The sequence below is a fragment of the Cyclopterus lumpus genome, chromosome 9, assembly GCF_009769545.1.
Source record: "Cyclopterus lumpus isolate fCycLum1 chromosome 9, fCycLum1.pri, whole genome shotgun sequence".
NCBI lineage: Eukaryota > Metazoa > Chordata > Actinopteri > Perciformes > Cyclopteridae > Cyclopterus > Cyclopterus lumpus.
Genome location: NC_046974.1, coordinates 342,501 through 367,500, shown reverse-complemented (window position 1 = coordinate 367,500; position 25,000 = coordinate 342,501). Strand labels below are relative to the sequence as shown.

The 25,000-nt window shown below is 40.9% G+C and overlaps 2 protein-coding genes across 4 annotated transcripts in view; both read left to right on the top strand.

Moving 5' to 3' along the window:
- Positions 1–18,207, top strand: part of LOC117735807 (netrin-G2-like) — a 19,944-nt gene extending 1,737 nt beyond the window's left edge. The window contains exons 2-15 of the mRNA XM_034540680.1: positions 5,392–5,650; positions 6,230–6,375; positions 6,622–6,860; positions 6,975–7,147; positions 7,261–7,310; positions 11,238–11,413; positions 11,547–11,563; positions 12,219–12,374; positions 13,385–13,435; positions 13,543–13,599; positions 15,736–15,903; positions 17,695–17,838; positions 17,909–17,998; positions 18,077–18,207. Of these exons, the coding sequence (XP_034396571.1) occupies positions 5,392–5,650; positions 6,230–6,375; positions 6,622–6,860; positions 6,975–7,147; positions 7,261–7,310; positions 11,238–11,413; positions 11,547–11,563; positions 12,219–12,374; positions 13,385–13,435; positions 13,543–13,599; positions 15,736–15,903; positions 17,695–17,838; positions 17,909–17,998; positions 18,077–18,207 (1,857 nt within the window). The remainder of the gene's footprint in view (positions 1–5,391; positions 5,651–6,229; positions 6,376–6,621; positions 6,861–6,974; positions 7,148–7,260; positions 7,311–11,237; positions 11,414–11,546; positions 11,564–12,218; positions 12,375–13,384; positions 13,436–13,542; positions 13,600–15,735; positions 15,904–17,694; positions 17,839–17,908; positions 17,999–18,076) is intronic.
- A 690-nt stretch (positions 18,208–18,897) lies between these two features.
- The window catches only part of endog (endonuclease G), an 11,551-nt gene continuing 5,448 nt past the window's right edge, over positions 18,898–25,000 (top strand). Inside the window, exons 1-3 of one of the 3 annotated variants that reach the window (XM_034542430.1) lie at positions 18,898–19,136; positions 19,356–19,520; positions 22,740–23,658. In XM_034542430.1, coding sequence (XP_034398321.1) covers positions 23,476–23,658 — 183 coding nt within the window. In that variant the 5' untranslated portion in view covers positions 18,898–19,136; positions 19,356–19,520; positions 22,740–23,475. Of the gene's footprint in view, positions 19,137–19,355; positions 19,521–22,264; positions 23,659–25,000 lie in introns of those variants that run through there. The other 2 variants (XM_034542431.1, XM_034542432.1) reach the window with 2 other exon arrangements.

Genomic DNA, 25,000 nt, shown 5'->3' with positions numbered 1-25,000 from the left:
TATTCTTCTGCAGGTTAAACCGGACCAACTCCAACACACTAACATTTATAACTTGAAGAAACTCTTAGCCTAGCAACACTATGGCTACATTCTACCCATAATGCACCTCTCTCTGCTGGAGCCTCTCACAAATACAATACTACCTGTTTCAAATGTAAGACTCAGAACATTATATTGACTTGTCTTCAGGCCAATATGGTAATCAATATTTCACATCCAGAGATTAATGTCTCCTGCCAATCATTTCATGAACCCTCAGATTCCTCTTGTGACCTCCTCAGGGGTCCAGACCCACAGGTTGGAAACTGTCTAATTGTTCCTATGGGACGATCGTCATGTCTGAATTATTGATAAATGTAAAAGATGTAATGAAGCAAAAATTATAATAATAATATTATTATAACAATAATAATTGATCAGTTAGAATTCCCACAAAACAAAAATGAACCATAAAAATGAAATTTAATTTAACGGACAAAATACATGAAACATTCAACAAAAACATATAAACACAGTGTTAATGACTCTAACGCCTCCTTTCTGCTGTAAGAACATATAATGATGACAATATAGTCAACACAGCTATAATATATAAAATATGTCTAAGAAACGGTAATACTGACAACACAGTACTATGAGGTACAACAGAGTACTATGAGGTACAACACAGTACTATGAGGTACAACAGAGTACTATGAGGTACAACACAGTACTATGAGGTACAACAGAGTACTATGAGGTACAAGACAGTACTATGAGGTACAACACAGTACTATGAGGTACAAGACAGTACTATGAGGTACAACAGAGTACTATGAGGTACGACACAGTACTATGAGGTACAACACAGTACTATGAGGTACAACACAGTACTATGAGGTACAACACAGTACTATGAGGTACAACAGAGTACTATGAGGTACAACACAGTACTATGAGGTACAACACAGTACTATGAGGTACAACACAGTACTATGAGGTACAGCACAGTACTATGAGGTACAACACAGTACTATGAGGTACGACACAGTACTATGAGGTACAGCACAGTACTATGAGGTACAACACAGTACTATGAGGTACGACACAGTACTATGAGGTACAACACAGTACTATGAGGTACAGCACAGTACTATGAGGTACAACACAGTACTATGAGGTACGACACAGTACTATGAGGTACAACACAGTACTATGAGGTACAACACAGTACTATGAGGTACAACACAGTACTATGAGGTACAACACAGTACTATGAGGTACAGCACAGTACTATGAGGTACAACACAGTACTATGAGGTACAACACAGTACTATGAGGTACAACACAGTACTATGAGGTACAGCACAGTACTATGAGGTACAACAGAGTACTATGAGGTACGACACAGTACTATGAGGTACAACACAGTACTATGAGGTACAACACAGTACTATGAGGTACAGCACAGTACTATGAGGTACGACACAGTACTATGAGGTACGACACAGTACTATGAGGTACAACACAGTACTATGAGGTACGACACAGTACTATGAGGTACAGAGGTACAACACAGTACTATGAGGTACGACACAGTACTATGAGGTACAACACAGTACTATGAGGTACAACAGAGTACTATGAGGTACAACACAGTACTATGAGGTACGACACAGTACTATGAGGTACAACACAGTACTATGAGGTACAACACAGTACTATGAGGTACAGCACAGTACTATGAGGTACAACACAGTACTATGAGGTACGACACAGTACTATGAGGTACGACACAGTACTATGAGGTACAGAGGTACAACACAGTACTATGAGGTACGACACAGTACTATGAGGTACAACACAGTACTATGAGGTACAGCACAGTACTATGAGGTACAACACAGTACTATGAGGTACGACACAGTACTATGAGGTACGACACAGTACTATGAGGTACAGAGGTACAACACAGTACTATGAGGTACAACACAGTACTATGAGGTACAAGACAGTAAACCAGCTTAACAAGATGTAACTTTAATCTTTACTTTAGTGTTTATATGCAGTGTGACAGTTGGCAGCTTAAGTCACAGGTTGAACCACTAACACTCAGATTAACAGATCAGGCAGGAGGGGGACACGCCACCTGGCCCGGAGCCTTCCTGATCTGCTGCCCAACACATCCTCAGTGCCAGAGGTGGTTGTTTGGGAGAAGGAGGCAGAGGAACCAAAGTTAGCTGCTTGGTGGAACGAGCTCAAGCTTTACAGAAGAAACAGGAGCTTGAATTGGAGGGAATGCGTATTAAAGCCGAGCTGGAAAAGCTGACTTTGGGAGCAGCAATCGTTATGCTTATTGTAGCGATAGTGTATCGTTGCAATAGAGTATTGTAGTGATAGTGTATTGTAGTAATAGAGTAGTGATAGAGTATTGTAGTAATAGAGTATTGTAGTAATAGAGTATTGATAGAGTATTGTAGTAATAGAGTATTGTAGTGATAGAGTATTGTAGTGATAGAGTATTGTAGTAATAGAGTATTGTAGTGATAGAGTATTGTAGTGATAGAGTATTGTAGTAATAGAGTATTGTAGTGATAGAGTATTGTAGTGATAGAGTAGTGATAGAGTATTGTAGTAATAGAGTATTGTAGTGATAGAGTATTGTAGTGATAGAGTATTGTAGTAATAGAGTATTGTAGTGATAGAGTATTGTAGTGATAGAGTAGTGATAGAGTATTGTAGTGATAGAGTATTGTAGTAATAGAGTATTGTAGTGATAGAGTAGTGATAGAGTATTGTAGTGATAGAGTAGTGATAGAGTATTGTAGTGATAGAGTATTGTAGTGATAGAGTATTGTAGTAATAGAGTATTGTAGTAATAGAGTATTGTAGTGATAGAGTATTGTAGTGATAGAGTATTGTAGTGATAGAGTATTGTAGTAATAGAGTATTGTAGTGATAGAGTATTGTAGTGATAGAGTATTGTAGTGATAGAGTATTGTAGTGATAGAGTATTGTAGTGATAGAGTATTGTAGTGATAGAGTATTGTAGTAATAGAGTATTGTAGTAATAGAGTATTGTAGTGATAGAGTATTGTAGTGATAGAGTATTGTAGTGATAGAGTATTGTAGTAATAGAGTATTGTAGTGATAGAGTATTGTAGTGATAGAGTATTGTAATGATAGAGTATTGTAGTGATAGAGTATTGTAGTGATAGAGTAGTGATAGAGTATTGTAGTAATAGAGTATTGTAGTAATAGAGTATTGTAGTGATAGAGTATTGTAGTGATAGAGTATTGTAGTAATAGAGTATTGTAGTGATAGAGTATTGTAGTGATAGAGTAGTGATAGAGTATTGTAGTGATAGAGTATTGTAGTAATAGAGTATTGTAGTAATAGAGTATTGTAGTGATAGAGTATTGTAGTGATAGAGTATTGTAGTAATAGAGTATTGTAGTAATAGAGTAGTAATAGAGTATTGTAGTAATAGAGTATTGTAGTGATAGAGTAGTGATAGAGTATTGTAGTGATAGAGTATTGTAGTGATAGAGTAGTGATAGAGTATTGTAGTGATAGAGTATTGTAGTAATAGAGTATTGTAGTAATAGAGTATTGTAGTGATAGAGTATTGTAGTGATAGAGTATTGTAGTAATAGAGTATTGTAGTGATAGAGTATTGTAGTGATAGAGTATTGTAGTGATAGAGTATTGTAGTAATAGAGTATTGTAGTGATAGAGTATTGTAGTGATAGAGTAGTGATAGAGTATTGTAGTAATAGAGTATTGTAGTGATAGAGTATTGTAGTGATAGAGTATTGTAGTAATAGAGTATTGTAGTGATAGAGTATTGTAGTGATAGAGTATTGTAGTAATAGAGTATTGTAGTGATAGAGTATTGTAGTGATAGAGTATTGTAATGATAGAGTATTGTAGTGATAGAGTAGTGATAGAGTATTGTAGTAATAGAGTATTGTAGTGATAGAGTATTGTAGTGATAGAGTATTGTAGTGATAGAGTATTGTAGTGATAGAGTATTGTAGTAATAGAGTATTGTAGTAATAGAGTATTGTAGTAATAGAGTATTGTAATGATAGAGTATTGTAGTGATAGAGTATTGTAGTGATAGAGTATTGTAGTAATAGAGTATTGTAGTGATAGAGTATTGTAGTGATAGAGTATTGTAGTGATAGAGTATTGTAGTGATAGAGTATTGTAGTGATAGAGTATTGTAGTAATAGAGTATTGTAGTGATAGAGTATTGTAGTGATAGAGTAGTGATAGAGTATTGTAGTAATAGAGTATTGTAGTGATAGAGTATTGTAGTGATAGAGTATTGTAGTGATAGAGTATTGTAGTAATAGAGTATTGTAGTGATAGAGTATTGTAGTGATAGAGTAGTGATAGAGTATTGTAGTAATAGAGTATTGTAGTGATAGAGTATTGTAGTGATAGAGTATTGTAGTGATAGAGTATTGTAATGATAGAGTATTGTAGTGATAGAGTATTGTAGTGATAGAGTAGTGATAGAGTATTGTAGTAATAGAGTATTGTAGTAATAGAGTAGTGATAGAGTATTGTAGTGATAGAGTATTGTAGTGATAGAGTATTGTAGTAATAGAGTATTGTAGTGATAGAGTATTGTAGTGATAGAGTAGTGATAGAGTATTGTAGTAATAGAGTATTGTAGTGATAGAGTATTGTAGTAATAGAGTATTGTAGTGATGGAGTATTGTAGTGATAGAGTATTGTAGTAATAGAGTATTGTAGTGATAGAGTATTGTAGTAATAGAGTATTGTAGTAATAGAGTATTGTAGTAATAGCGTATTGTAGTGATAGAGTATTGTAGTGATAGAGTATTGTAGTAATAGAGTATTGTAGTGATGGAGTATTGTAGTGATAGAGTATTGTAGTAATAGAGTATTGTAGTGATAGAGTATTGTAGTAATAGAGTATTGTAGTAATAGAGTAGTGATAGAGTATTGTAGTAATAGAGTATTGTAGTAATAGAGTATTGTAGTGATAGAGTATTGTAGTAATAGAGTATTGTAGTAATAGAGTAGTGATAGAGTATTGTAGTGATAGAGTATTGTAGTGATAGAGTATTGTAGTAATAGAGTATTGTAGTAATAGAGTATTGTAGTAATAGAGTATTGTAGTGATAGAGTATTGTAGTGATAGAGTATTGTAGTAATAGAGTATTGTAGTAATAGAGTATTGTAGCAGCTTCTCAGGTAATAGTAACTGTAATAATATCAATCAGCTCTGATAGACAAACTGTGTAATGTATTTCTATATAGAATTCTAAGCATTCATATCGATTTGGACACCACATCAGCATCTTTCAAAAGATGAAAAAAACACAGTGACTTAATATGAACTTTGGATTCTCTGTGTGTTCGCTGTTCTGCAGGAGAACCCGTACCTGTGCAGTGATGAGTGTGATGCGTCCAGCCCCGACCTGTCTCACCCTCCTCAGCTGATGGGAGACAGGGAGAGGGGGGGGCTTATCACCTACTGGCAGACGGTCACATGGTCAAGGTATCCTGAGCCCCTATTGGCCAACATCACTCTGTCCTGGAACAAGAGCCTGGAGGTGGTCGATGACATCGTCGTCACCTTCGAGTATGGGCGACCAACCAGCATGGTGCTGGAGAAATCTATGGACAAAGGTGATTGGTCCGTGAGGGTCTGAGGGTGGAGGGTCGGTCAATTTATTATAATTACAATCGTAATCGTAATTTACATACATACACAAAAAAATGAATATTGAAAATGTACCACAAGCTGGTACTAATGATCTGGATCTGGTATCTGATCTAGATCAATAAAAACTATTTTTAATATCATGTGTACAGTTTAGTCACATTCAGAGGAAATAATCCATCCAACATGTTGAAAGGTCATTTGATGGCACCTCTTCCTGTTAGCTCGAGCTGCCCTTCAAAATAAAAGCTACAGAGAACAGCACCACTTCAGGAGACTCATCAGGTGTTCACAGCAGTGCTCATGGGTACATAACTCTTAGTGTTGTGGTACTGCCTGGCAGTCCTGCCAAAGTTTATTTCTATAATCCAACATCAAGGTCAGGATCCGACAGGGCTTTAGAGAGAAGTACCGGGACCGGTGTCCATCAAGACCAGGATGTTCAGTAAGACCTAAACCACGAGCGTGTTGGTAACTGCGTAGTGATGACAGATAGTAAAGGTCAGTGTTGTGGTATTAACTGGTAATCAGTGTTTGTGTTTCAGGTGTAACATGGCAGCCGTATCAGTACTACGCTGATGACTGTCTGGAGGCGTTCGGTATGTCTCCTAAACGGGTCTCTGACTTAGCACCGAGTAACTTAACCCGGGTTATCTGTACCGAGGAGTACTCCCGCTGGGTCGGAGCCAAGGTGGGTAACTGGTCCTGACACTGGTCATACTGGGAACAAGTTGACACTAATGATACACAGGGAGATATTTTCACAGGTGTAATTTCATCCATATAAAGCTGAGTTTATATTTACTGTTATTTAAATGATCTGAATAACTTAGAATATAAATGTATCAATAAGTTAAAAGCAGTGTTTGATAAATAGCAAAGCACTTGACCAATGGCAGAAAAACCTCTCAACTGATTGCCAGCTTTCCACCAATAGGAAGAGAAGATCATGGTTTTCGAGGTGCGCGCTCGGTTCGCGGTGTTTGCAGGTCCAAAGTTGATCAACATGGACGCCCTGTACACCCGCATGGAGACGATGAAGGGTCTGAGGGACTTCTTCACCTTCACCAACCTCCGACTAAGACTCCTCCGCCCGGCACTGGGAGGGACCTACGTCCAGAGGGATAACCTGCTGAAATACTTCTACGCTATTTCTAACATTGATGTACCTGCCAGGTATCCACACCGCCCAACAACACGCAACACATGTTCACAGGAAGCCGCTGTGAGACCATCTTAAAACACCTGATAAAGGAAAGCTGCGCTGGTGTGTATTTGTGCTTCCTGCAGGTGTAAGTGTAACCTGCACGCGTCTCAGTGTGTGTTACGCGATGCGACGCTGCAGTGTGAGTGTGACCACAACACGAGTGGACAGAACTGTCAGCTCTGCAGCCAACTGTTCAAATCCCGCAGCTGGAGACCAGGATCATATCTACCCTTACCCAAAGGCACTGCCAACACCTGTACGTACCAGCACACACACACACACACACACACACTTGTACCTGTCAGAAAGCACACACAGATCAGTCAATGGATGTCAGAATCACATAGTAACATGTTGTGTCTTTTTCAGGTGAGGCAGCAGAAACAGCAGCCAGTAAGTACTGTTCACCTGTTCACCTGGTAACCTGTTCACCTGGTAACCTGTTCACCTGTTCACCTGGTCACCTGGTCACCTGGTAACCTGTTCACCTGGTCACCTGGTAACCTGTTCACCTGGTCACCTGGTAACCTGTTCACCTGTTCACCTGGTAACCTGTTCACCTGTTCACCTGGTCACCTGGTAACCTGTTCACCTGTTCACCTGGTCACCTGTTCACCTGTTCACCTGGTAACCTGTTCACCTATTCACCTATTCACCTGGTCACCTGTTCACCTGGTAACCTATTCACCTGTTCACCGGGTAACCTGTTCACCTGGCCACCTGGTCACCTTTTCACCTGGTCACCTCGTCGCCTGGTCACCTGGTCATCTGGTCATCTGGTCACCTGTTCACCTGGTCACCTGGTCACCTTTTCATCTGGTCACCTGGTCACCTGGTCACCTGGTCATCTGGTCATCTGGTCACCTGGTCACCTGGTCACCTGGTCATCTGGTCACCTGGTCACCTGGTCATCTGGTCATCTGGTCATCTGGTCGCCTGGTCACCTTTTCATCTGGTCACCTGGTCACCTGGTCATCTGGTCATCTGGTCACCTGGTCACCTTTTCATCTGGTCACCTGGTCGCCTGGTCACCTTTTCATCTGGTCATCTGGTCACCTGGTCACCTTTTCATCTGGTCACCTGGTCGCCTGGTCACCTGGTCACCTGGTCACCTGGTCACCTGTTCACCTGTTCACCTTTTCACCTGGTCACCTGTTCACCTTTTCACCTGGTCACCTGGTCACCTGGTCACCTGTTCACCTTTTCACCTTTTCACCTGGTCACCTGGTCACCTGGTCACCTGTTCACCTGTTCACCTTTTCACCTGGTCACCTGTTCACCTTTTCACATGGTCACCTGTTCACCTTTTCACCTGGTCACCTGGTCATCTGGTCATCTGGTCATCTGGTCATCTGGTCGCCTGGTCACCTGGTCACCTTTTCACCTGGTCACCTGTTAACCTTTTCACCTGGTCACCTGTTCACCTTTTCACCTGGTCACCTGTTTGTCACGTTCCATTTCCTCCCCACCCCCTTCTATGTGGTCAGTGTTGCATCATCAACATTACTCTATTGGTTTCCAACCATAACAGTAAAGCCACAACTACTCAAGTCATGATGGTCTAAAGTAAGAACTATTAATACTTTACTTTTTTCCGTCATGCAAATGTCTTTTTGGCTTTACCGCACAGGATTAAAAACAATACAAGTATTAACAAACTACATTATTTTTAAAATACTTAAATTCAACAAAACATTAAAATAAAATAGGACAAAGAGCTTTGATATGAAAAATATATGATTTTATTATTAAATATTATTTCAGCTTTTTACCAGGTGAGTTTTAATCTACATCAGGTTTTGTCTCGCATGGTTGGTCACATGAGAGGGTCAGTTAAATGGTGCATTCTGGGAAAAACATCTGAATATTTAATCTGTCGTTAACAGCGAGTTAACACACGAACAGATGGTTTGTGTGTGTGTTTAATCTGTGTGTTTAATTTTATCCTGTAAATCACTTCACACACACACACACACACACACACACACACACATTGGCTGGTTGGGTTTCAGTGGTTCTGAACTGATGAAGTGGTGAAGCCCCAGTAGACTCCAAAATAAAGTGAGTGTTTAAGGCTGGGTGGGGTTGGGGTTAGGGCGCTTGTTTGTTTGTTTGTGTTTACATACTCATTATTAAGTGCAGTGGCTGTGTGCACAACTGCATGTTTGGTCTGTGGTGTGCAGCTTTCTGTAGAACCAATCACACACCTTCAAACTCCACACTGAGCTTCCTGCCATGACAGAGAGGAGTCACACACACACACACACACACACACACACACACACACACACACACGTCTACCCCTCCAGCCAGCCTCCAAAGACCAGATGATGAGGCATTCATGGGGTTCTCTTCCTGTGTTCGACAATCACAGACGCATTAACAGGGTCGCTTGATAAACTGAAACACCGTCATTGCAACCAGCAACATCATTTAGTGTTGCTGGTTGCAATGACGAAGTGATGCTTCACCTGTTTGACAACCCGACACGACTGGCTGACCTTCAGCATCGACAGGAAGTCAACAGTCTCATGACACATGCTTACTTTGAAGTCTACTGCTGGGCTGATGGTCTGGGTGGGGTTTCTTTACATTTTCTAGTGAACTGAAACACTTGCAATGTTTCATGTTCTACAAAGAGTTCAGTCCGTAGAAAGCTGAGATTCACTAAAGAGACTCTTCTTCTCTGACAGCGGCTGGTGACTCTAACTCATCTGATAGACCTTCTGCCACATCAGATGGAGTGACTGAAACTACTACTACCACTACTACCACTACTACTGACAGTATTAGAACTCCTGACACTACTACCACTGACGCTACTGTACGTGATGGTATTACCCCTATTGACACTACTACTAGTATAACCGAATATACTACCCCTATTGACAGTGCTACTACTACTACTATAACTGACTATACCACCCCTATTGATACTACTACTACTACTACTACTATAACTGAATATACCTCCCCTACTGATAGTACTACTAGTACTACTACTATAACTGAATATACCTCCCCTACTGATAGTACTACTACTAGTACTACTATAACTGAATATACCTCCCCTACTGATAGTACTACTAGTACTACTACTATAACTGAATATACCACCCCTTCTGACAGAACTACTACTTCTAACACTATTGATACTACTACCTCTAATACTGACCTCACAATGACAGACGGATCTAAAATTATTTCTATACAAACGTTGACTTTTGCTCCAGTGTCTACAAGTAAAGTGAGTCCTCTTACTGTCACAAATACACCAAGTACTTTTACTACCACTGAAATATGGAGTATTACTACTGAAGAAACAAGTACTACTAGTGATACTACCAATGTATTCAACACTGACGATGATCTTATTATCAATAGTATTATTACTGATACAAGCTCCAAAACTTATTTTATTAGTACAAGTGATACTGGTGACTTTCTTAAAGCTAGTGTAGATTCTACTATCCCAACAGTTACCACTGGCAGTAGTACTGTGGGTACTACAGACTCTGATGCGTTTCCATACTATAGCAGTACAACAGAACCTACAGCGGACACAGCTTCATCCAGCAGGCCAGCTCAGGAGACTGGAGACACTCTGTACAAACCAGCTCCCACAGTACCAGACACCACCACTCCCAATACCACTATTAGCACCTCCCGTTCCACCAGAACTAACAGCCCCACTATCCCAGGCCGTAGTACTGACTCTGAGGTGTCTATTTCTGACCCAGTGACTCCGCCCTCTGACTCCACCTCCTCACCAGACAATGAAGACTTCCCCCTCTCTGGGACTGGTACTACAAACTTGATCACCAGTACTACCTTACCTGCTGATGAGTCTACATCAACAACTGGAACACCAACAACAACAACCATCTCTGGATATACTGCATCCATTGGGTCAGACCCAACCAATCAGACTGGAGATGCTCCACCCACAACAGGAGCTGACACAACTTCTCCTGATGTTCCTCCAGACACTCTGATTAATATACGTCCTCCTGATGTACCTCTCGATGTGCCACCTCTTGATTTACCTCCTATTGATGTACCACTGGAGGTACCACCTCCCAATGTCCCTCCACCCAACGAAGCTCCATTTAATATATCTCCTCTAGATGTACCTCTTCCGAAAGAACATGTTCCAGATCTGCCTCCTGCAGCTGTACCTTCTCGTAATGTACCTCCTTCAGATGTTCCTCTGGATGTGCCCTTCTCTAAAACTCCAGACATTTGGATAGATGTATCTTCTCCTGGTGTACCTTCCACCGGTGTACCTCCCTCAAATGTAGCTTCCCCTGATGACCCTCCCCCTGATGTACCTATCCCTGATGTAGGCCCAGCAGATATACCTCCTTCTGATGCACCTCCCCCTGATGAACGTCCTCCAGATGTACCTTCCCCTGATGTACCTCCCCCTGATGTACCTCCCCCAGATTTACCTCGCTCTGATGAACGTCCTTCAGATGTACCTGCCGCTGATGAACGTCCTTCTGATGAACGTCCTCCAGATGTAACTTCCTCAGATGAACGTCTTTCAGATGTACCCCCTCCAGATGTACCTCCCCTTGATGAACGTCCTCCAGATGAATCTCCTCCTGATGTACCTTCCCCGGATGTGCCTCCCCCTGATGAACGTCCTCCAGATGTAACTCCTCCAGATGTACCTCAGCCTGATGAACGTCCTCCAGATGTAGCTCCTCCAGATGTACCTCCTCCTGATGTACCTTCCCCTGATGTACCTTCCCTTGATGTACCTGCCCCTGATGAACGTCCTCCAGATGTAACTCCTCTAGATGTACTTCAGCCTGATGAACGTCCTCCAGATGTACCTCCTCCAGATGTACCTCCCCCTGATGAACGTCCTCCAGATGTACCTCCTCCAGATGTACCTCCCCCTGATGAACGTCCTCCAGATGTACCTCCTCCTAATGCTCTAGAATTCGTGTTGCGTTCTTCTGAAGGAGGAGGTGATGCTGTACTAGACACAAGCACCACCACCTTAAATCTGTCTGACCCTGCTGGTGATTTGGCCCCCGTTGACTTCAGCTTCCCTTTTCCGGATGATCCAAATTTAGCTGACCCTGAACCAGATTCTGGACCAGTGTCTATTGGTGATCCTGGGGAAATTTCCGATGATTCCCGTCGATCTGTTGATGTTCCTGGAACAAATTCCGTCGATTCTGGACTGGATTCTGTTTCAACAGGGCTAGATACTGAGGATGCAGGAAATGGTGGAATAGAATCAACTGGACCAGATTCCCCTGCACCAGATACTACAGGTGCTGGTCTAGATTCTATACTTGACTCTCTTACAGCAGTAGATGATCAAGAAGTAGATTATTCTGCAGCTCAGGTGAAAGGAAAGTCTTCTGGAGAAGATTCAGCTGCCGGTGGACCAGTAGAAGGTTCAGAGTTGGATGAAAAGAAAGCCTCTGAACAAGAGAAGATCGGAGAACAAAAAGAGGAGAAAGGTACGGAGCACTGATTGGTCAGATCAGAATAAAGTGTATATATATATATAAGAACACTGGCTGCTCATTCAGAGAATCTTTCTAATTTACTTGGAGTTTCATTTTTGAAAAAGCAGCTTGACAAAAGAATTACAAGAACATGTTCACATCAAGCAGGTATCAAGTCAGTGCTAATTTGTTTTCATCACACTTTCCTGATTAAACTTAGCTGCTGGTGATGTGTTCTGGAGGATGTTGCACGTGGAGAACTGGCAACAATAATTGTTAAGATAGAGTCACAATAGACAAAGAGACACAATGCTAAGGAAGATGTATTTTTTGTGTGTTTCTATTAGAGCAACTGCATTTTGAAGGTTTATTGGGCAGCATATTCACGTGTTGATCAATCAAACTTTACTCAAATGAACTCTGATATATTTTCTTGCACATTTGAAATGTTTCCTTCTCTATTGAACCAAACAGTCACTGAGGCCAAAGAGGAAACAAAAGAAGGAAACAAGGAGAAAGATGACAAAGGCTACGAGAAAAAAGGTACATGTATAAACAGTAGTAGAACTGCCACCTACTGGCTAGAAGAAGCTAGTAGAGGCGAGTGGAGGCTAGGAGATGCCAGAAAGGCTAATAGAGGCTAGTAAGGGCTGACCTTTCTTTGGGATTCCTGTGGGATTCCCACAGGATGGGATTCAATTAACTACTCATTATGTGACCGGGAAGTGAATCATAATAACATTGGGTCAGTTTTTATGTGCAGTTTTAATATGATTAAATACTGGAACTGGATGGGACGGGGGTCATTCTGCTGTTATTGGGACCAGACAGAGTTGTTTGTGGTAGTGGGATGGGAGTATTAGTAGTAGAAGAAGCAGTAGTAGTAGTAGTAGTACTTACCATAGGTAGACCTGATGCTCCTCGCTTTTCATGACCCCCACTGACCTCTACTGCTACCTGCCTGTTACCATGGTTACACACATTGATTTGTTTCCAAGCGACCCAGAAGATTCTGATTCCAGGAGGACCAAAATTTAGTCAGCTGTCCAAAATTGCCTATGTCACCTTCCAGGGTAAGACCACCTTTAAGAACCTAACCCTTCTAACCCTGACCCTGACCCAGGTAAGACCACCTCTGAGAACCTGACCCATTATAACCCTAACCCTGACCCTGACCCAGGTAAGACCACCTCTGAGAACCTGACCCATTATAACCCTAACCCTGACCCTGACCCAGGTAAGACCACCTCTGAGAACCTGACCCATTATAACCCTGACCCTATCCCCTCTAAAACCACCACATATAAACTAATGTTGTGTTCACACATTTTATTTTTTATTTGATCCACAAACAACAAATATGACTCCTGCTCCTCTAACAGACCGGATGTAAGGGGAGGACCTGTCACCGTAACGTCACGGCATTTTGACTGTCGCCTTCTTCTTTGTTTGCAACTAGATGAGTCACGAGAAATACTAACAAACACAAAATAAAACATGTTTCGGCGAGCAAAATGTTCCACTTCCCTTCCATGAAGTGAAATCACACTAAAGGGGTTAAAGACGTAAGATGAGAACACAGACATGGTGCAATACAGGTGCACTACAGGTACACTACAGGTACACTACAGGTACACTACAGGTACACTACAGATACAGCTATACGACAGGTGCACTACAGGTACACTACAGGTACACTACAGATACAGCTATACGACAGGTGCACTACAGGTACACTACAGGTACACTACAGGTACACTACAGGTGCACGACAGGTACACTACAGGTACACTACAGGTGCACGACAGGTACACTACAGGTACACTACAGGTACACTACAGATACAGCTATACGACAGGTACACTACAGGTACACTACAGGTGCACGACAGGTACACTACAGGTACACTACAGGTACACTACAGGTACACTACAGATACAGCTATACAACAGGTGCACTACAGGTACACTACAGGTACACTACAGATACAGCTATACGACAGGTACACTACAGGTACACTACAGGTACACTACAGGTACAGTTATACGACAGGTGCACTACAGGTACACTACAGATACAGTTATACGACAGGTGCACTACAGGTACACTACAGATACAGCTATACGACAGGTACACTACAGGTACACTACAGGTACACTACAGGTGCACGACAGGTACACTACAGGTACACTACAGGTACACTACAGGTACACTACAGATACAGCTATACAACAGGTGCACTACAGGTACACTACAGGTACAGTTATACGACAGGTGCACTACAGGTACACTACAGGTACACTACAGGTACACTACAGGTGCACTACAGATACAGCTATACGACAGGTGCACTACAGGTACACTACAGGTACACTACAGGTACACTACAGGTACACTACAGGTGCACGACAGGTACACTACAGGTACACTACAGGTACACTACAGGTACACTACAGATACAGCTATACAACAGGTGCACTACAGGTACACTACAGGTACACTACAGGTACAGTTATACGACAGGTGCACTACAGGTACACTACAGGTACACTACAGGTACACTACAGGTACACTACAGGTGCACGACAGGTACACTACAGGTACACTACAGGTACAGTTATACGACAGGTGCACTACAGGTACACTACAGGTACACTACAGGTACAGTTATACGACAGGTGCACTACAGGTACACTACAGGTACACTACAGGTACACTACAGGTACAGTTATACGACAGGTGCACTACAGGTACACTACAGGTACACTACAGGTACACTACAGGTACACGACAGGTACACTACAGGTACACTACAGGTACACTACAGATACAGCTATACAACAGGTGCACTACAGGTACACTACAGGTACACTACAGGTGCACGACAGGTACACAACAGGTGCACTACAGTTACAATACAGACACCAAGAAACAGCACACAGACGTGTCTCCATCTTCATCAGTCTTCATGATTCTGTCACTTGTCTGTCTGTCACCTTTCACCTCTGGTGTGAGTTGGGTGGGGTTATGTACAGTAGGGGGGCTTCTTTGTTAACTAGGTGGGTCTATTTATCATTGACATTATATACATACATATATATATGTATATATATATATATATGTATGTATATACATATATATATATATATATACATATATATATATATATATATATATATATATATATATATGCTGTTAGCAATCAGATTGAGTTCATCCCCAAATGGAAATCAGATAACAGAAAAAGAGGAAAGTCATGACGTTACGTTACGGTATGACACAATACTGAAGTTATGATGCGATACATCACTCAGGTACATTACAGGTGTGTCCTGATGCGTGTGTGTAGACTGACTGTCCCTTTGTCCGTCAGACTGTGAGTGTAACGGTCACTCCAACCGCTGCAGCTACATCGACTTCATCAACATGGTCACGTGTGTGAGCTGCAAACACAACACTCGAGGACAGAAGTGTCAGTACTGTCGGCTCGGATACTACAGGGACGCCTCGCTGAGGCTGGAGGACGAGGACGTGTGTGTGGGTCAGTGACACACACACACCTGTTTACAATGGATATATACACACACATATATACACACACACACACATATATATATACACATTTACAAATGTATATATACACATATATATACACACATTTATATATACACACACATATATACACACACACACACATATATATACACACATTTACAAATGTATATATACACATATATATACACACATTTATATATACACACACATATATACACACACACACACATATATATACACACATTTACAAATGTATATATACACATATATATACACACATTTATATATATACACACATATATACACACACACACACATATATATACACACATTTACAAATGTATATATACACATATATATACACACATTTATATATATACACACATATATACACACACACACACATATATACACACATTTACAAATGTATATATACACATATATATACACACATTTATATATATACACACATATATACACACACACACACATATATACACACATTTACAAATGTATATATACACATATATATACACACATTTATATATATACACACATATATACACACACACACACATATATACACACATTTACAAATGTATATATACACATATATATACACACATATATACACACACACACATATATACACACACACTCAGGTTTACAAATGGATATATACACACACATATATACACACACATATATATACATTTATATATATACACACATATACACACAGATATATATATATATTTATATATCTGTGTATATGTGTGTATATATAAATGTATGTGTGTGTATATATAAATGTATGTGTTTGTGTATATATATATATATACACACACACACACACATATATATATATACACACACACACACATGTATATATACGTATACACACATAAAGCCCTCTTAGGCAAATTTGCAATATGTACACACACATATAAACACATATACAGTATATCTACATATATACACACATGTATATACACACATATATAAATATATATATATATATACATACATACACACACATACATATTTATACACACATGTATACACATTTTCAATTCAATTCAATTCAGTTTATTTTGTATAGCCCAATATCACAAATCACAACCTCCGCTCAGAGGGCTTTATAATCTGTACACATACGACATCCCTGACCTTTGACCTCACATCGAATCAGGAAAAACTCCCCAAAAATAACCTTTGACAGGGAAAAAAGGGAAGAAACCTTCAGGAGAGCAACAGGAGGATCCCTCTCCCCGGATGGACAGAAGAATAGATGTCATGTGACCAGATGAACAGAGTTACAGAGTTACATAAACACATTACATGAATATGACAATGTATGAATGGAACTCCAATCCATGAAACAGAAGGAGGTAGAGAGGAGGGGGGGGGGGGGGGGGCGATCAGCAGGGCCAATGGGAGGCCGGCTCACCAGCATCAGACACCTCCAGGTCCAATGGACCCTATGAGACGTGAAGTCACAACGACTCCGGGGAGGAAGCAGAGTTAATAAGGTGCAATGGAGAGATGTAAATTCATCCATAAGGAGAGAGAGAAGAGGAGAGAGGTGCTCAGTGTATCCTAAAACATCCCCCAGCAGCCTATAAGCCTATAGCAGCATATCAAGGGGCTGGACCAGGGCAAACCTGATTCAGCCCTAACTATAAGCACTATCAAACAGGAAATGCAGTTCTGATAATGAAAATGATGATGATGATGATGATGATGATGATGATGATGAAGACGTCTCTGTCCTCAGACTGTGACTGTGACATGGAGGGCAGTGCTTCTCCTCACTGCTCTGACTCTGGTCTCTGTCAGTGTAAAGGCGGTGCCACAGGGAGGCGCTGTGACACCTGTCTACCCGGATACACCTGGCGAGGAGGAGGATTCAGCTGCACAGGTACACCGAGCTTCAGTCGTCTTTATGTGATCAATAATGTGATTGATAATCCATCGTTCTGGCCCCTCAGTGAATGTGTGTGATGAGGAGCGTTTGATTTGTCAGAACGGGGGAACCTGCGTCGACCTGCGGCGCTGCCTTTGTCCGGACGGCTTCACAGGTAAACACACAGCTCGGGTGATGTGGGCGGGGACTGATGATGTCACAGCTCAAGTGTCTGATGATGTTGTGTGTGCAGGTGCGTTCTGTGAGAAGAAGGTTTGTCTGAAGAAGAGCGGTTGTCTCGACAATGCTGGAGGCCCCTCCTCCTCTCTGACCTCACACCTTTACCTGCTGACCCTCAGTCTGATCTCCTACACCATCTATTAACCCCGCCCACACCCCCCGAGTCACGCCCACTGATGAATATTGAAGAGGATGTGACACTTCGGTCTCCCCCCCCCCCCAGCGTCACATGACATCGCTGGAGGAAGAACAGGAGAACCATCTCGGTCTGAACACTGTTTGGATAATAATGTCTACTTTGTGAAAGCAACATGAATACACAATTAACACTAAATAATGTGTAAATACATTTATACTATTGTGTTTGGCTGGATTAATAGATTATGATGATGATAATAAAGATAGTACTAATATTATGTGTGTGTATATATATATATATATATATATATATATATATATATATATATATATATATATAGTGTGTGGTAATGTTTTTCCTCCGTTTCGGTCTTGCTGTCATTTTTTTATGAGAATAAAATAAAAATAAATGTTTTTATTTACATTCAGTATGATTTTTCTTTCTTTTTATTCCTACAGACTCAGTATTGTTCAGCCAACAACTTCTCTGGTTCTGGTAGATTTATTCTCTGATCACAAAGTACAAGCTGAGATCACAACCACAAGGAGTCACAAGAACTCTCCTCTAGAACCGGAATCCGGTCCTTACATACAGATTTCATCACAGCTTCGTAGGCATCATCCTAACTTCTGATTGGTGCTGAACTGTCACATGACTGGGCCGTCCAACGGGCAGTCTACCTCCCTCATGTGAATACCGATAACATGAGTGTTGTGGTACGAGGCATCTATACTTATATCTATACTTGAGAAGCAGCTGGAGGCCTCTGTCTTTTTTATTATGTAAACTAAACAATAATAATGAGCTAATATCAGTTCATGTGTGTGTAACTAAGAGCCTAAGAGCTCGTACTTAAATTATGAAAAGCTAAGCTAAAACCCACCGATATCCAGGATCTTCACATACCCTGGTACTAGAGGACCGTGGTCTCCAGGTATGTGTCTCATTCTACTGGATACTCCTGAGACCATAGTATGACACAATCAAAGACAGGAGAACATCTGTGTGTGTGTGTGTGTGTGTGTGTGTGTGTGTGTGTGTGTCAAACATTAGCGAGTTATGTGTACAGAAATGATTTGTCTAACTCGGTCTCTTCTTCGGATCCAGTGATGTTGAATCTTACCAAACCCTCCTCGTCATCCTCCTCCAACAGCTGTAGCTGCTCTGCTAACAGAACCATTTGATATGACGGGGCAGTTTGGAGTGCTGTGGTGATCCACTTCAGGCATAACCATGTGTGTCTCTGGGACTAACTCTCATGGTCCAGGCCTTCCCACAGGATCTCATGATGTTCTTCTTGATCAGGGAGTAGTTAAAGGTACAATGTTGTTGGGTCCCCTGGTGGCGAGGACGGATGCAGGACCTTGAACCAAGGTCCCCATTGCTGGATGGTGTCATGCAGAGGTGTGATGTCATAATCATCCACTCTGCCCCCCCAGACCTCCGCTTCTTTTCCAAGTGTCTCTTTAGTCCCCAGTTGAATCATCTGGTGACTGCTGTAGTGTGGTGTGGCACATTTTTGCTGGGTGGATACAGGTCGCCGTCAGCCTTTGGATCTGGGCACCCCTAATGTTGTGTCTCTGGCCCAGGGCCTGGTGCCACGGACCACTATAGCCTTGTGTTTGTGTGTTGTTAATGTGTCTTTGCTAACAGGCCATGTACCACATTCCTTCAAAGTAGCTGTAATTAAACCTCTCCTGAAGAAGCCCACTCTTAATCCAGAGGTGTTGGCTAACTACAGACCAATCTCTAACCTTCCCTTCCTCTCTAAGATCCTTGAGAAAGTAGTCGCACATCAGTTGTGTGACTTTCTACATCAGAATAGTTTATTTGAGGAGTTTCAGTCAGGATTTAGAAAACACCACAGCACAGAGACAGCACTGGTGAAAATTACAAATGACGTCCTAATTGCATCAGATAAAGGACTCATCTCTGTACTGGTCTTGTTAGACCTTAGTGCTGATAAAGGACTCATCTCCGTACTGGTCTTGTTAGACCTTAGTGCTGATAAAGGACTCATCTCTGTACTGGTCTTGTTAGACCTTAGTGCTGATAAAGGACTCATCTCCGTACTGGTCTTGTTAGACCTTAGTGCTGATAAAGGACTCATCTCTGTACTGGTCTTGTTAGACCTTAGTGCTGATAAAGGACTCATCTCTGTACTGGTCTTGTTAGACCTTAGTGCTGATAAAGGACTCATCTCTGTACTGGTATTATTAGACCTTAGTGTTGATAAAGGACTCATCTCTGTACTGGTATTATTAGACCTTAGTGCTGATAAAGGACTCATCTCTGTACTGGTCTTGTTAGACCTTAGTGTTGATAAAGGACTCATCTCTGTACTGGTCTTGTTAGACCTTAGTGTTGATAAAGGACTCATCTCTGTACTGGTCCTGTTAGACCTTAGTACTGATAAAGGACTCATCTCTGTACTGGTATTATTAGACCTTAGTGCTGCGTTCGACACCATTGATCATGACATCCTATTACAGAGACTGGATCAGTCGATTGGCATTTCAGGTACCGCACTAAGTTGGTTTAAATCCTATTTATCAGATCGATCTCAATTTGTATTTGTAAACGATGAAGCCTCAATGACCACCAACGTTAATCACGGAGTTCCACAAGGTTCTGTGCTTGGACCAATTTTATTTACCTTATATATGCTTCCTTTGGGCAATATTATCAGGAAACACTGCATAAACTTTCATTGCTATGCAGACGATACTCAATTATATCTATCGATCAAACCAGAGGAGACCAACCAGCTCGCTAAACTTCAAGAATGTCTTAAAGACATAAAAACATGGATGACCTGCAACTTCCTGATGTTAAACTCAGACAAAACTGAAGTTATTTTACTGGGCCCTGAACACCTCAGAGATCAATTATCTGGTGATGTGGTTTCTGTAGATGGCATTGCCCTGGCATCCAACACCACTGTAAAGAATCTCTAGTTATCTTTGACCCAGACTTGTCCTTTAACTCCCACGTTAAACTAATCTCAAGGATTGCATTTTTTCATCTACATAACATTTCAAAAATCAGGCACATCTTGTCTCAAAAAGATGCAGAAAAGCTGGTTCACGCGTTTGTTACTTCCAGACTAGATTACTGCAACTCCTTATTATCAGGCTGCTCTAATAAGTCTCTTAAGTCCCTCCAGTTGATCCAGAATGCTGCAGCTCGTGTACTCACAAAAACTAAGAAAAGAGATCACATGACTCCTGTATTAGCTGCTCTGCACTGGCTCCCTGTAAAATCAAGAATCACATTTAAAATTCTTCTCCTCACCTACAAAGCCTTGATTGGTGATGCACCATCATATCTTAAGGAGCTTGTAGTACCATATTGCCCCACTAGAGAGCTGCTCACTAAATGCGGGGCTACTTGTGGTTCCTAGAGTCCTAAAAAGTAGGATGGGAGCCAGAGCCTTCAGTTATCAAGCTCCTCTTTTATGGAACCAGCTTCCACTTTCAGTCCTGGAGGCAGACACAGTCACCTCATTTAAGAATAGACTTAAGACTTTCCTCTTTAATAGTCCTTATAGTTAGGGCTGAATCAGGTTTGCCCTGGTCCAGCCCCTTGATATGCTGCTATAGGCTTATAGGCTGCTGGGGGATGTTTTAGGATACACTGAGCACCTCTCTCCTCTTCTCTCTCTCCTTATGGATGAATTTACATCTCTCCATTGCACCTTATTAACTCTGCTTCCTCCCCGGAGTCGTTGTGACTTCACGTCTCATAGGGTCCATTGGACCTGGAGGTGTCTGATGCTGGTGAGCCGGCCTCCCATTGGCCCTGCTGATGCCCCGCCCCCCCTCCTCTCTACCTCCTTCTGTTTCATGGATTGGAGTTCCATTCATACATTGTCATATTCATGTAATGTGTTTATGTAACTCTGTAACTCTGTTCATCTGGTCACATGACATCTATTCATCTGTCCATCCGGGGAGAGGGATCCTCCTCTGTTGCTCTCCTGAAGGGTTCTTCCCTTTTTTCCCTGTCAAAGGTTATTTTTGGGGAGTTTTTCCTGATTCGATGTGAGGTCAAAGGTCAGGGATGTCGTATGTGTACAGATTGTAAAGCCCTCTGAGGCAAATTTGTAATTTGTGATATTGGGCTATACAAAATAAACTGAAATTGAATTGTTGGGTGCTTGTTATGGCGGGGTCCGTCGAGCGTCCTTTAGTCCTATTTAAACTGTTTATTCTTTAACCAAAATCCCTAACCGGCCATCAGTAAAGATCCCTACCAGTGGACACTTATTCTCTTTCCCTACTAAAACCCAGTGGAAATATGTGCTTTTACTTTCCCTTTGATCAGAGAAAACTTTTGTAAAACTATTTCTAAACTAGGGGCAGAGGCTTATTTTGCTTTTGACAACTCAATTTAGATGATCCAATCACAGACATTCTAAGACAAAAGGTCGTCAGCTCACCTTCATGAGGCACCTCTCGTTGTCAACCGCCAAACAGCCGCCGACCCTCGATTGAGGTCCGGGAAACGGACGTTACAGCTCTTTATCTTTACCCAGGTCATCTGAATACCTTGGATCCTTCAGTACAAGCTGCACCGTTGTCTTCCCCTGGGCCCCCTGCTGGATGTGTTCCAGGATGCACCCTCAGCAGAGGAAGCTCTACAGATCCCGTCCTCTAAACGGGCAAATGACACACAGCTAGGTGCACTCACACAGGACCAGGTAGTCTGTGCACAACCGCCTCCACTTTGCACCAGGTAGACCTGTAAAACCTCCAGTTCGGCTCATTTGTGGAATGAACGAACAGATTGTAGATGATTCGGTGTCATCAGTTGACTCTTTGTTTTCTTTTGTTAGGAATATGTTTTCTGGATAGAATTCAGACTAACTTTGAGTTGCTTACACTTAACTGAGGTATCTTACGGTTGTCTGTCATAGAGCTTTACAACATGAGGTGTACATCCTTTGGGTCTGTGTTGGTACGGGGATTGGCCGATCCCTTGCTGACTTAATTCCATGGACTGACTGAACTGGTTATGCTCTTATGGCTACACAACTGGAGTTTTGTAAATTTTATTTTTTAAATGTATCTAATATTTTTTTTAATCTAATGGCCTTTATAACACATTAGAGAGGTCATGTACTCGTGGACGGAATTCGAGCTATCAAGAAAATGCAGAAGAAATGCAGTTATGTGAGTACGCAAATGTCATTTTTGTATACCGGAAGTATTTACCGTCGACGTTGTCGACGTCATCAGAGCGCGTCACTCAACAGCTGATCCACTGGCAGCATGAGGCGGTGGCTTCGGACCGGAGCGACCTTGTTGTTCGGAGTGGGAATCGGAGCATCAGTGAGCCGCCTGCCGAGCGTCACAGGCTGGGCAGAGGAGGAGGAGAGACCCGGTACTCTGCCGGGTCTGCTGAGCAGAGTCCCGGTGGTCCCGGTCCCGAGAGTCCAGGCCTCCGAGCTGACGGTGTGTGTGTGTGTGTAATAAATATCAGTCGGTTCATAGTTTTCTGTTCAGTTATAATTACTGTAAAGAAATCACAGAATATAATGTGCTATAATGTTCCATGTAAAACACATCAGATGAGATTTCCCTTTAAAAGTAGATCAAAAGAAGGAAATGTGTTGTTTCTGTGATTGTGACATAATAATGACACAATATTGTTACATTGTTTCTTTAAATGAGACAGTGTTGTTACATTGTTTCTTTAAATGAGACAGTGTTGTTACATTGTTTCTTTAAATGAGACAGTGTTGTTACATTGTTTCTTTAAATAACAGTATTGTTACATTGTTTCTTTAAATGAGACAGTGTTGTTACATTGTTTCTTTAAATAACAGTATTGTTACATTGTTTCTTTAAATGAGACAGTGTTGTTACATTGTTTCTTTAAATGAGACAGTATTGTTACATTGTTTCTTTAAATGAGACAGTATTGTTACATTGTTTCTTTAAATGAGACAGTGTTGTTACATTGTTTCTTTAAATGAGACAGTATTGTTACATTGTTTCTTTAAATGAGACAGTATTGTTACATTGTTTCTTTAAATGAGACAGTGTTGTTACATTGTTTCTTTAAATGAGACAGTGTTGTTACATTGTTTCTTTAAATAACAGTATTGTTACATTGTTTCTTTAAATGAGACAGTGTTGTTACATTGTTTCTTTAAATAACAGTATTGTTACATTGTTTCTTTAAATGAGACAGTGTTGTTACATTGTTTCTTTAAATGAGACAGTATTGTTACATTGTTTCTTTAAATGACAGTGTTGTTACATTGTTTCTTTAAATGAGACAGTATTGTTACATTGTTTCTTTAAATGAGACAGTATTGTTACATTGTTTCTTTAAATGAGACAGTGTTGTTACATTGTTTCTTTAAATAACAGTATTGTTACATTGTTTCTTTAAATAACAATATTGTTACATTGTTTCTTTAAATGAGACAGTGTTGTTACATTGTTTCTTTAAATGAGACAGTGTTGTTACATTGTTTCTTTAAATGAGACAGTATTGTTACATTGTTTCTTTAAATGAGACAGTATTGTTACATTGTTTCTTTAAATAACAGTATTGTTACATTGTTTCTTTAAATGAGACATTGTTGTTACATTGTTTCTTTAAATGAGACAGTGTTGTTACATTGTTTCTTTAAATAACAGTATTGTTACATTGTTTCTTTAAATGAGACAGTATTGTTACATTGTTTCTTTAAATGAGACAGTGTTGTTACATTGTTTCTTTAAATGAGACAGTGTTGTTACATTGTTTCTTTAAATGAGACAGTATTGTTACATTGTTTCTTTA